Source organism: Notothenia rossii, assembly GCF_949606895.1.
Source record: "Notothenia rossii genome assembly, chromosome: 5".
NCBI lineage: Eukaryota > Metazoa > Chordata > Actinopteri > Perciformes > Nototheniidae > Notothenia > Notothenia rossii.
In genome coordinates, this window is record NC_136903.1 from 25,727,760 (window position 1) to 25,741,906 (window position 14,147).

The window sequence follows — 14,147 nt, forward strand, 5'->3', positions numbered from 1 at the left end:
ACAAAGTGTAAAATCCATCCATCAAACCTGAAGAATGATTTATGAAGACTTTTTAGGGGATTTGGTGTTCAGACCAAAATTGAGCTTTCCGTAGATGTGTATGTGTCTGAAGACTTTAAAGATTGTTAGACTCTCTAATTGGTAACCTGAGCTCATTTTCACTTCCATTACAAGTCTATCAATGTGAAGCAGGATCTTGATGAAAGGCCCTGTGCAGACAATTGATCTCAGTAATGGTGAAGAGGGGGGCTAGTTCAGACATGCCACTTCTTCTTTCACAGGATTTTCTCAGAGGTGTTCGTTGGAGTGTGAGCCAATCACGTCGTTGCAGTTTGATGGGCTAGTTAAATGTGTCCTGTCTGTGATGGATTGTTCTTGAAAAATTGTCTGGTGTGCATCAGCCAATTATGCAAAAAAGCCTATGTGTACCAGCAATTCATTACATTTCTCCCTGAACTCTTTCTACTTTCTTTTGCCACAAACCTTCTTTCACAACACCAAAGCGATGTTAAAAAAAACGTTTTAGATCAAGTTTTTTCTTCTCAGTCAATTCATCCTAATCAAAGTGTAGAAGAAAAAAGGGCAGGCACAGGCCCCGATAGGGATTCCGTAATTGGCCCTGTTTTGCATTTCATCTCCAAGGATATTTTATTCACATGCATAGCTTATAAAAGCTAAATTGTTTCAATTCTAAACTGATTGTGCCTCCAACACAAAAGGGAAGAAAACCACTAAACCACCTATTTCAGACTAAACTGGATTGTAGACAAAAGACACAAAGCTGGAATGCCTTGGTTTTCCTGCATAATGGAGCTATAACACCCGGGGAGCTGTTCACTGGCTGGTAAATGAACTTATGCTTTTGAATGGTGGACATTTTAACCGCAGGCATATTAAGAAGGCTGCACATGTTTGTTTATGCAAGAGATAATAGACTCAGGGTTCATGTTGTCCCTGCAGTAACGTGTCCTCCAGATCATCTCTCGAGTACTTCCTGTTTGCTCGCTGCCTGTATACTTCTTTGCTTTCACATTTATTTTCCTTAGAAAGCAAGAGCAGTTGAAGAAAATAGGCCAAGATGGTTTCAAATGTGTGCTGAGGTGCAATGAAAGGATTGTTTTGTGTTCTCAAAACTGCCCAAAGACTTAATTCTGCAAAGAAAAGTGAAATCTCAGTGTGGAAGTGCAGCACAAGAATTAAAATAAAATACCGCCTCAGCCTTCGGCCTAGACATATGGATGTGGTTTGGGTGGTGGTGTCTGAGGGTGAGTCAGGAAGACATATCTGTTTGTCATCGCGCCAGGTTTGAGAATGTTTGGGAGCGATGCCAGATTGTCGTCAGCACTTTCAAAGGTGTATGCAGAAAAACATGAAGCATTACTCGTTGCCCTACGGACGCTGGACGCAAAACAGCAGGAACAAAGCTGCTTAGCAAAATCAAAGGTACTTCACAAATCAGCCCTAAGCAGCAAAGAAATTAACTCGGTGGAGGTCAGTGTGTTGGCGCTGTGCCCCCTGCATTTCTCATCCAATTTTGTATAACCTGTTAGCTCTAAAAATAGAGGAAGCTTTTCTTCCAGTTCACTTTGAGGAGGTGTTTTGTAAGCCCTCGCGTTAGCCAGAGAGGAGACTTGAGCGCTTTAAAAAGAGCCTCTTGAATCCAAGATGGATCTCCCTGAAGCAATGATCGAGATGTTTTTACCCTGCTCAGCAAGCCTCTCTGCCAAAGTCTGCACAAAGAACAGCCTCACAGAACACTTCAGTCCACTTCACCCCTTTGAAGAGTTTCTGATCACCTTGCTTGGATAAAAACGATACCACAGGACCTCCGTTTCTCCACTCCAGTGATTTTAGGGATTGGCTTTAAATTCTCATTGAAATTTAGTGTGGGAGATTTGAAGAGGATACTCTGCTTCCATCCATCCATACCTCTATCCGGAGAGTTCAGATGACAGATTTTTAGAATTTGTTAGACCATGGCAATGATATTCTTGGAGAGTCACTTCAGTTTAACTACTGTTTCTGTGTATTAGATTATAGTAAAAAGTACACTCAATATGTTGTTTTAGTCCTCACATGAATCTTGCAGGAAAAGCAGACAAATCAAGGTAAACATATTTTGTATTGAAGGGGTTTGGTATTTCAGGAAATGTCAAACCCCTTCAATACAAAATATTTGTATCTTTACATAACTTACTTTTAGGGTTACATGAGAAGATTGACTCCACTTACTGTATGTATCTGTTTGAAAAATATAAAGCTACAAGTAGGAGTGGGCTAGCTTAGTTTAGCACAAAGGCTGGAAACAACGGGAAACAGCTAGCATAGCATTTTCAAAAATAAACACATTACATCTTGTTTACCACTTCATACAAAACCGTAAGTATAAAAATATTGTGGTCGTTTTACAGGTGTATAATACTTTATATACTTTATACTTTAATGCTAATATATTTGCTAAATAAGGCTAACCAGCTACTAGCTGCATTTTCATAGTTCTCATACAGACATAAGATAGGTTATCAATCATTTTCTCAACTCTCAGCAAGAATGGATACTGTGGAGTGTTGAACTATATTTTTGACTAGATGTATGACAAGATGTATGTCTTCCAGCCTGTATGGATATCCTTGTATTAGTTTAAAGCATGCCTCAGTGTTTGTCCCACAATCAGCAGGAATGTAGATGCAGCATTCTTGTGTCACTGATGGCTAGTTAAAATGATACATGGCAAGTATTATCTTTTTTTCGACAAATAGGGCCTATTTATTTTAATTCTTTACAAGACCATTTTGACATCATGTTTTGCTTTATGTCCCATGTGCTTTTTGTTTTTAATCTTGTTCTTGTTTGGGCAAAGTTCCAGCATCCATATTGGATTTCACCAGGACAACATCCCCCTTTGGTTGTTCAGAACTTTCATTATATTATCAGTTGTATCTATTACCTACAGATGTTACAGTTTTTCTCGATTGCTAACACACTAAAATTATACATAAAGCAATATTATTTTAACCGACACTCAAAGAGCAAAACATCGGCTCAAATCTCCAAAACTCTAAACAAGTTTTCAGCTTTTCACACAATTTGCAAATCAACATGGCACTTTTTGCAAACCACTGCACAAGTTTCTCCACGTAAGACACAGGAATCTGACATAAAGTCACGTGTTAGCTGGTTTAAAACACTGATATTCAAAATACCTCACACATGGATCAATGATCAAGAAACACGTTCCACCTGGCCAAACACCTGATAGCATAATTGTTGGCTCATCGATCAGGATGTTAGCACTATAAAAAGACCACAGGTGAGTACTTTGTTACAGCAACAATGGAAGCCAACATGGAAGCAAGAGGAAGAGGAAGAGCTGGGCTGAGAGTGAGAGGAGGATGAAGAGTACTCTCTAATGAAATGAAATGTTATCAACCATGGTTTGACGATGAGAGAGGCTGGACAGAGGGCTCAGCCTAATCTAAGCCGATTTACTGTTGCCTTTGTAAACTTAAACACTTAGACACTTAAACTTGAAAAAAGGTTACCGGTAGTTACCAGTTTTTAGCTCTGCATAATTCATGATATTTCAGTGCTTATATCTGTTGTGTGAAACGTATTTACTTCATTACTGTAATTGAATTGTTGGCATGTTGCCACTATAACTGTAGACAAATCCTGCACAATGTACTGTGGTAAACTTACTTTTATGCAACACAGAAACTGACCAACCACTAGATCTTTGTTGTTTATCTGAAGGACTGAGAAAAGAAGAGGTGCAGGTGGAGGGCTAAGGATTTTCAATGAGGCAAAGGAAGCAGCAGTTACAAACTTGGTTTTGGAAAACAATGCCATCACACTTAGAGAGATCCGAAGCATAGTAAATATGTGCTGAGATGCATTTTACACAATGTTATTTTAGAATACAATTTAATTTTTTTCAACAACTCATTTGTATTTCTTCATTTACTGTATTTCTGTAAACTCAAGCAATCTTTCTCTGCAGAAACCTCTATGTACAGAGCATAGCCCATAAAAGATGAAAGTGCTTTAGATTATGCTCAGCAGTATGTGGTTGGATGGTCAAACAATCCAGTATTATGAATGAAGTGTGTTGTATTTAGTGCAAAAGTTTGCATTTGGTAAGTGTTTATGTAGTTTTGAGTGCAGCTCTTCACTTAGTAGGAGAAATGAGGAGTTTTGCACTTTGAGTGTGTGGTTTTGTGAATTGTGTTTAGTGTTCTGAGAAACTGAGCAATTAAAAAAAAAATGTGTGTTAGCAATCGAGAAAAACTGTAGTACCTTTCCATTACATTACATTACATTGCATTTAGCTGACGCTTTTATCCAAAGCGACTTACAATAAGTGCATTCGACCAGGAAGATACAACCTTTAAGAAAACAGAATCATATAAGTACATCAGGTTTCATAGAGCCAAACATTTCAAGTGCTACTCAACTGGCATTTAGAAAGCCAGCCCTTTATTAGTATATAAGTGCTTTGTTAGTAATTCTATCGCTCGAAGTGGAGTCTAAAGAGATGAGTTTTCAGTTTGCGTCGGAAGATGTGTAAGCTTTCTGCTGTCCTGATTTCAATGGGGAGCTCATTCCACCATTTTGGAGCCAGGATAGCAAACCCACGTGTTTTTGCTGACGGGAACTTGGGTCCCCCTCGCAGTGCGGGTGCAGCGAGCTGTTTGGCTGATGCAGAGCGGAGTGCACGTGCTGGGGTGTACGGTTTAACCATGTCCTGGATGTAGGAAGGGCCAGATCCATTCGCAGCATGGTACGCAAGTACCAGTGTCTTGAAGTGGATTCTAGCAGTTACTGGAAGCCAGTGAAGGGAGCGGAGGAGCGGTGTGGTGTGGGAGAATTTGGGAAGGTTGAAGACCAGACGAGCCGCTGCATTCTGGATGAGCTGCAGAGGTCGGATGGCACATGCAGGTAGACCAGCCAGGAGGGAGTTGCAGTAGTCTAGGAGTGAGATGACGAGAGCCTGGACCAGAATCTGCGCTGATGTCTGGGTCAGCTGGGGACGTATCCTCCTGATGTTGTAAAGCGTGTATCTGCAGCAGCGGGTTGTAGCAGCGATGTTTGCAGTGAAGGACAGTTTGTTATCTAGGACCACACCCAGATTCCTTGCAGTCTGAGTCGGGGAAACAACAGAGGTGCCGATGTTGATTGTTAGGTCAAGAGTGGGACAATCTTTTCCCGGAAGGAAGAGCAGTTCAGTCTTGTCAAGGTTGAGCTTGAGGTGATGAGCAGACATCCACCGAGAGATGTCTGCTAGGCAAGCAGAGATGCGTGCGACGACCTGGGTCTCTGAGCGGGGAAAGGACAGAATTAGTTGGGTGTCGTCAGCGTAGCAGTGGTATGAAAAACCATGCGGACTAATGACAGACCCGAGCGAGTTTGTGTACAGGGAGAAGAGGAGGGGACCAAGAACCGAGCCCTGAGGGACCCCTGTAGTTAATTGACAAGGGTCGGACTCGGACCCTCTCCAAGTAACCCTGTAGGTGCGGTCGTTGAGGTATGAGGTGAGGAGGGAAAGTGCAGTGCCTGAAACTCCAAGTTCTTGGACAGTGCGAAGGAGGATCCGATGGTTCACCGTGTCGAATGCAGCAGACAGGTCCAGAAGGATGATGACAGAGGAGAGGGAGGCTGCTTTAGCAGTGTGCAGTTCGTCAGAGACAGCAAGGAGAGCAGTTTCTGTTGAGTGACCTGCCTTGAAACCAGACTGGTGCGGATCCAGAAGGTTGTTCTGATGGAGATAACAGGAGAGTTGCTTTCCTGTTTTTATTTTTAATAGCGGTGGGATCATTATGATTGTTTGGCATACACTCTATTGCTTTGTGTTCAATTGCCTAGCTGTGGTCTTTTGTTTTTATGTTCGAGCATCCGCTGTCACAGTGGGTTTCCAGCTTAAGTAGATTCATTATGGCTGACTGGTTGAAAAAGTTCACCCATTAGGTTGCATCCTACAGAGCATCTTGTTTTTATTCTCTTGATTGAGTTTTCATAAAAGCATTTGAATATGTTTTCTAATTATTCCTACCTGCCATATATTCTTACTATATAAGTACATTACTGTGTCCTTTATTTCGTTAGAAGTATTGAGGAGCTGACTGTAACACCCTGACAGTGGCTGCAATTAATGATCAATTAAATGGTGATGTGGATTGAATCCATGACCTTTGGTTGCCAAGCGACCAAACCAATTCTTCCCCAGTGGCTTATCACGCTACGGGTTGTTGTCAGGTCTCCACCGAAGGTCTTGACAGATCTGACCTTATACAAGTAGCTAGCTTTGTGAAATATTTTCAATAAATACTATGAATATTGTATGCTCATATTCAGCCCCACTGTGTTGTTGTTTGGCCACACGTGTGCGTTTGGTACATTTCTTTAGCTACAAAAACAAGGAACAATTTTGAAGATGAGCATTCTTTCACCTTCCATTGTAGACACTTAACATATAAACAGTTTGTGTTTGATTGAATTGTGTTTTTAGGCTGTTGTTTTGAGCCCTCTATTGCACCACATCAAATATTGTAAGTGTTGAGCTGCAGCCATTGTATTAGCAGGGATCCTACGCTGACAACAAAGCAGTCAAAAGTCCCCAGAGGTTACTGAAGCCTCTCTACACTGATACAATCTGTAAATGACATAGCACAGTCTAAAAAATCAATACCAAGATTATGATCACAAATGAGACGTGCATGCCCCTTTGTATTTGAAAATGAAGAAAGATGTGGTTAGCCCTGTGTTGCCTTGGGTGTAAGTGTAAATAATGAAAATATATTAATCCGAGAAGAAATATAGGACTATGATAGGGCTGCTCAATTAATCATATTTGAATCGCGATACAATTATGGCTTGCAACGATTACGAAAACAACGTAATCAAAATAATTATTTAATAATAATAATAATTTTTTTTTTAAATAATTGTTGTTTTGTTTTGTTTTTCAGTTGAATTATATTTAAAATTCAGGGTAATCAACTGTTAAAAACATACTGTTCACATTTGTTTTCTTTGATTTAGACTCAGACTGTTGATGTGACTAATGGAACCACTGCATAGTTCATGTATTGATCATGTTTTGAGCCCTTTGATAATTATGTGCCGATATTTATGTGTTTTTCAGGCTAAATACTTGTTAATACTGCAGGATGCGGAAATTTGCTGTGCATTATCAGCTGCTGACTTTGGGAAAAAGCTTCTTATTTTTAAAAGTTATATTTCTAACATGAGCACAAAAGAAAGGTCAGTTGGTCCTAGGTTGGAACATGTTTGAGGGGATATGTGTCCAGTTATTTTTAAAAGCTTCGCCAGCAAAGTATTAAACAACCAAACACAATATAAATATTTCACAAGTGTCCCCACATAACATTTGGAAAAGTGTTTAATATCGAGTCTGTAATATGAGAAATGGAGTTGTGTTTGTTTTGATATGTCCATGGAGGCCCCAGATGGAAAATGTGTGCATGAATGGAAAGTTATGGTGTAAGTTCTCCTTGATTTATAAACAATCGATGAATTGACTCAGTGTGAATGCTCTGGATTTAATCCTTTTTGCACGCCTTTTTTTCTTTTTGGTTGGCTTAAACAGTGGTTTAAAGAGTCGACAACAAAAAAGAAAAATATGGCACTTAACAAAATGGTTCTTTCCTTTTAGGTTTTCTGAAAGATCAGAGCAACCAAAATAAAAAATCTCAGTGCCTATACTTAAAAATCACTTTTAAAATTGTCCTTGAACATTAATTGTGTTAATTTATGCTGCTGAACTATAGTAATATTTGTTGTCTTGAGAGTTAAAATTATGTAAGATCGGGCGTTTTTTTATTAATTTCTTATCCGCAAGCCAGGTGAGAATAAATGTATCTATCCAAAAATAATTATTACTACCAGCCAGCAAACTAACTCTGGCTTCATATTCTTATTTGTTCAGTACATTTGAGTTCTTCCTTTCCTTCCCAGTGGAGCGAGGGTTTGATCATTGTTTCTCTATTTTTTTTTGTCCTTCAGAGAAAGAACGTCGACCTGCTGCTGAATGTGTTTTTGCTGGCTGCCTGGGGAGTCGTACTATTGGCCGGCCGCTTCTACTGGATGGGTAACAAACCTCCGAACTTCTCCAACTCCGACAACCCGGCAGCGGACTCACCATCGCTCCTCACCCGGATGCTTACCTTTTCCTACCTGCCCGCCGCCAACTTTTGGCTTCTCCTTTGCCCGGACATGCTCAGTTTTGATTGGTCAATGGACGCCTTGCCTTTGATCAGGCGCCTTGCTGATTGGAGGAACTTATACACAGCAGCCTTCTACCTTGGATTGTTCTTCCTGGCATGGTTCAGCCTGTGGACGCACCAGACGGTTAAGGGCAAGGAGACGAACGGCAAAGCGCATCATTACACCAATGGCAGAAATGGGAACAGTAATGGACACAGTTACCAATATAACAATCATGAACATACAAACAATTCCCACACAGACTTTCACATTAATAATAATACACAGAATGGTACCAAAAAGCACTATGAGAGCAGGACTCCACTGCCCACCTCGGAAAATGTTGTGGTGTTCTCTATAGGCCTGTTGGCCATCCCTTTCCTCCCTGCCACAAACTTGTTTTTCTACGTAGGGTTTGTGATAGCAGAGAGAGTACTGTACATCCCCAGCATGGGCTTCTGCTTGCTGGTGGCAGTGGGGATGAGGTCTCTGTATGTGCGTCTGCGACGTAGGTCCTTCAGGACGATGTTGGTGTACTGCAGCGCTGCCGTCGTCCTTCTCTTCAGTGTCAAAACAGTTTTGAGGAACAAAGACTGGCAGAATGAGGAGATGCTCTACAAGTCAGGGATTTATGTCAATCCTGCTAAAGGTAAGGCTCTTTTATTGCAATCGACCCACACAAAGGTGAAACTGCTCTGACATGTGCTACATTTTTACTATAACATTTCCCACAAGAAAACTTATTTGCCCCATCATGATTTGTTTTTTTGATAGTAGACAAGCTCTTAGGAAAGGATTTGAATTAGATGCTGTCTCTCTGCTGCCGCAATGAATTATTCAAAGTCAAGCTGCTTCAAAATGTCTTCTCTTCGTCATTCAGCCTTACCACAGAATATACAAGTGCTTACAAGTTCAATGCCTCAGAAGTAAAACTAGACTGGTGTAAGTTGTACTAATCAAGGCTACATTTATTCCTAAAAAAACACTTGATTTTACAAGGACTACAAAATAGTTGAACCTCTTTATCACACTTCTTCTTAAAGCCCCCTATGCAATCTGTTTAATGACACCAGATGCCCTGTCTTAGTTGGGAGGGCACCATCACCCGTCTCTGATTGGCACTTGCAACGGCAGATGAAATATTCAATAGCCTTCACATTCAAGGTCATCGCACACACATTCCTCTCCAAAGCAAAGTTGTGAGAGTTGCTGAGCAGGGAAGCAGGGCAGGGTCCAGGCAATAGGGACACGTTGTGTTAGCTAATTTCCCTTTCAAATTCTGAGCGGAGCTGAGCCGTGACAGCTGTTTGTTTTGGCAGGCGGTCCGCTGAACAGAGCAGCAGCAATGTCCCGACTCACATTCATTACAGCTAACATGAGATTTGAACAGAACCCAGCACAAACTCAGACCCACTCATTGGATTGTTTTTTACTTCTTTACTTTTCCCCAAGCACCTCTTTCCTTCTAAAGATGCTTTATACATTCTGAAAGCGCTGTTGAATTAAGTACTTTTTGGTTGTTTTTCGTAACTGCCTTTGTTTATACTGAATATAACTCCAGAAATTCAGACGTTATGATTTTTACCAAAAATAATTTGTATAACTTGCTTAAAGGCACTCTGCATATTTTTTAAGTATTTTCCTACTAAAGCATTTTAAACGCTGGTCAACAAAAGCAGCAAGAGCTTGGATTTGATCTTTCTAGGAACTTTAGGGATGCAAGTAAACCTTTATTGATCCCAGTAGGGAAAATCTGGTGTTTTTCTAAATACAAGATAGCAAAGGCAAGAGTTAAATACAAAAGGAAAATACTAATAATCGTAATTATAATAAAAGATAACAAATTCTGAAATACATTTGTATGTATATTCTAAATAAAGATGTTTATATATATATATATATATATATATATATATATATATATTCAGATATATATATATTCAGATATGGATTATTATAATTTTGTAATATCTTTACTTAAATGTCAATTTGGAAGTCCATAGTCGGTACATTATGGTGATTAAATTATATTATATTATACTATATTATATTATGTACATATGTACATAGCTATGGCCATCAACTACTATCTTACATACAATGAATGTGTTATTTTACTAAAAGAAAAAGCTTTTTAAAAAGCTCATAGCTGTCTCATCCCACCTGTACGTTGCCACAATTCAAACTCTAATGCCATTTTCTTTGCAAAAGCACTGTGGTGGTCTTCTTTTGTTCATACACAGGAATAGGAATGACTGGTGCTTGGCAGGAACCTCCCCCTGTGCGTCATCTCTCTTTACCCATAATGTCTTTCTCCTTAGAGGTTAAAAAACCCTGAACCCGTGTCAGTACGGAGCTGAGAATAACAAAAGAAACGGATTACTTGCCACAGAAATGTCCCTCCTTGCTGTTTTAATCTAAGAGCTTTTAAAGATTCTGAAAAAGTTATCAAAGGAGGTTGTCACAAACGCTCTTTTTTTATTCTGTATGATTAACCTTTTCTTTTGTAACCTGTCAGCATGGGGCAACCTCGGAAACGTCCTGAAGAGCCAGGGTGAGATGGAGGAGGCTGAGCAGGCGTACAGAAATGCCCTCTATTACCGCAGCAACATGGCCGACATGCTGTACAACCTGTGAGTTTGTACCATTATATGTTTATGTGGGATTATGGAGCTTAAAGCGCTATACCAAAGCGTTGTCCATAAAGCTGACTTTTGAATTCTCAATCCAAACAATGAGTGATCCAAACAATTACAATACGTCCAGAGCATTTTATTATTATTTAAAGTGCAAAATTGGTAAAGAGATATATGTTATCATTTCCAATATCCCCACATGTTTTTTCATACCTAACATTATATTAACCATCATCAGTAAATTGTGAATCAATTGTTCATTTAACTTGAATTAGAAAATGTTGACTGTTAATGTAAAGATTGTTATGATGTGATTTGTTATTTTGCATTATTTTCAAATATACTACTGTATAGTAAGTTTTTGATAATGATAACTAATGACTTGTAAATCTTAAAGTTTGTAACATATATATATAAACACAAACTGTTAATGTAAATGGTGTGTATACCGCTTTAAAACATTATCCAAAAAAGTGATATTAGTTGTAAAAAGCAAAGATTATATATTTTCATTAAATTGTTTGTTAACAGTTTAATAACTGTTATTTAAGTTTCAATTGATCATTTATTAATGATGGTTATTACTGGGTTACGGCTGTTACAGACATTCACATTTTTTGAAAACCTGAATAGAAGCTATGAATGTAAAAAAAAGTTCTGTACAGCCCTGATATTTTTTTCTTCTTCTATATGCTCAGGTTTAATAGCCTTCGAGTACCGGTGGATGTTCATAATATGTTTTCGTACATGTATACAAGATTTTCCTTTGAGTGCGTCTCCACTCCACGCTGTGTCATTGACTTATGAGTGTGTGTGAACAAATGGACGAGTTCTCCGTTTACATACGTGTGTCCATTGATAAAGGCTGTCGTCTCAGAGGAAGTGCCGTCCTGTGAAGTTTTCCCCAGAGGGCCGTCTGGCTGACAGCATTATAAATGATGCTGTTTTAGCCTGAGGGGCGAAACACAAAACATCCATGTGTGCTCAGATGTCTGTGGTTTCCTAGATCTAAATCTTCCCCTTCACTTTTATCAGCTGCTTGTGGTCTTCTCTAATCCTAACAGAGGCTATTTAACTTTAAGAGGAGACATTGAGGTTAAGAGGGTAACAACTTTAACTAACAGATACATGCAATAAAACTCCCGAGCTGATTTTTTCCATTTAGGTAATATTTTGTTGTATTTAAGTTTTTAAATTGCATAGTTAATCAACCAAATGACACAATATCGTATTAAATATGAGCAAATGTGAAAACATTAACAAATCTAGGTTCAAAATTATTGTACATTTTGCTGACATATAAGGGTCATAACTGAACAAAAATTCAACCAGTAAATAATAAAAATGTTTGCCATGTTTTTACAATGAAATATGGAAATTACACTACGGATATTATATTAGCAGTGCAAATGAGGCCTTATCTAATGCTAACTGTTGGTACATTAAGGATAAATCTACAGACCTAAGTATAATTGAAGTAAAATAAACACCTAAATGTGTATTTTTTCTTTCCTTTTTTATGAAGTAATACATGCTATGAAAGCAATAGAGCCGTCAATAAATAAATGTTGTTTTTTTCTGCCTGAGGAGTCTCACATCTCCTCTTTTGGGCCCTTTAAAGCTCACACATCTTCCCCTTTGTCTCTTTCAGCGGTTTGCTGCTACAGGAGAGCAACAAGTTCTCAGAGGCGCTCCACTACTATAAGCTGGCTATTGGAAGCCGGCCAACTCTGGCTTGTAAGTGCAGCTCTTCTTTTTTATTGACAATCTCCAGCTCCTGTGGTTGTGGCTGCACTGTGTCCAGGCAACAGTGAACGCAGCCGGTCGTTATGTGAAGTGAGAGGGAAAGGTGTCAAAGGGCAGTGGGTATACGACCAGATCCAACAATTGGCACAGCTGCCCGATTGGCTTTCAAAGCTGTGTCGACAGATCAGGCAACTGCATGATCTGTCATGTATTATGAATTCAAGCCAGACTCTCTTGTTCTATTTTATCTTTTCCACTACATCTTCTTATTCCCTCCATTTCAGCATGTCTCTCTCTAGGGAATTAATCGACAATTAATTCCCTGCTTCTTCTAGATTCTTCCATCCACTATCATCTTCTGGCAGTGTGATTAATACAAATCTCTCCCAATCTTACCTGATCATGCAATAAATTAGCTCCCCATTGTTCTAGGCATCAGTTAATGTCAGATAAACAGAGAATCTTAAATGCCTATTCCTTTCTTCCCCCGGATTAATTATCGACCTAATCAAGGTCACGATTAGACTAGAACATTTGCATGCAGTGTGCAATTATCTGTTAAAGCAGTTTAATGAATTACCTCTAGCAGCAGACATGTTGAAGGCATAATTACAATGTGACAATTAAAAACGTTTTCCAAGAAGGAACCATTACTCACCGCGTAATTGGGAGCTTACAAGTGCAAACATTAGCATTTTATGCAGGTTATGCTGATTTCTGATAAAGTGCTTTTGATTTCTGTCTCATGTTTTGCATACAGTATTTCAGTTTACAAGGCTTATTGTGTTGGAAACATCTGTTGTTTTTTATTATTGGTTCTACTTTGATTTCAGATTCAAATTACCCTAATATGCTTATGTTGAGGTTCATAATTCTATTTTGTGCCTCTACTGGGACATGTTTCCATGCTTTAATGTTCAAAAAGCTCTTTATTTTTCTCATACTGCCTCTGCTGCAGCACCTCTTTTCACCCTCTGTCTGAAACCAGAGCCCAGTTTGCTCTGATTGGTTAGCTGGCTGGCTCTGTTGTGATTGGTCAACCGCTTAGAGATGTCCTGCCCCTTATCACGTACAATATAGTATGTTGGAGAGCTAGGCAATAGAAGAGTGAGTGTTACGTAGTGATGTTACTATGTCACAGAAGTAAACAAAGGAGTCCAATGGGGGGGTTTCAGGCAGGTGATGAATGTGTGGGAGAGAAACTCCCTCTGGAGGGATCTTTGGGATGTTAGCCTTTGCACACAAACCTATATAACACACTACATGAGAGGGAAAACCCCCAAAAGCATAATAGGGTCCCTGTAAGATAACATATTTCAAAGAAGAGGAAAAAGAGAGCATTTGTGATTGGATAAATAGACTGTTTGGTTCTTACCCACCTTCTTTTAACTTGATTAAATATTGAGACCCACGGCCAAGCCCCCAGAAAGTGCGCCGGACTCAGATAAAAATATTTGTGGTGGCCAAACGGCGGTACTACACTTCCGTTTGGTTGCCAGGCCCGGAAACACTTTTTCCCATTGACTAACATTGGGAAAGAGT

At 39.3% G+C, this 14,147-nt stretch overlaps 2 protein-coding genes across 2 annotated transcripts in view; one reads left to right on the top strand and one right to left on the bottom strand.

The window, feature by feature from the left end:
• tmtc2b (transmembrane O-mannosyltransferase targeting cadherins 2b) overlaps nucleotides 1–14,147 on the top strand; it is a 108,815-nt gene that overhangs the window by 61,273 nt on the left and 33,395 nt on the right. Inside the window, exons 3-5 of the mRNA XM_079681032.1 lie at nucleotides 8,023–8,872; nucleotides 10,742–10,856; nucleotides 12,511–12,596. Of these exons, the coding sequence (XP_079537158.1) occupies nucleotides 8,023–8,872; nucleotides 10,742–10,856; nucleotides 12,511–12,596 (1,051 nt within the window). The remainder of the gene's footprint in view (nucleotides 1–8,022; nucleotides 8,873–10,741; nucleotides 10,857–12,510; nucleotides 12,597–14,147) is intronic.
• LOC307039189 (uncharacterized protein) overlaps nucleotides 4,315–14,147 on the bottom strand; it is a 69,707-nt gene continuing 59,874 nt past the window's right edge. The window contains exon 2 of the mRNA XM_079681033.1: nucleotides 4,315–5,316. Coding sequence (XP_079537159.1) covers nucleotides 4,508–5,316 — 809 coding nt within the window. The 3' untranslated portion in view covers nucleotides 4,315–4,507. The remainder of the gene's footprint in view (nucleotides 5,317–14,147) is intronic.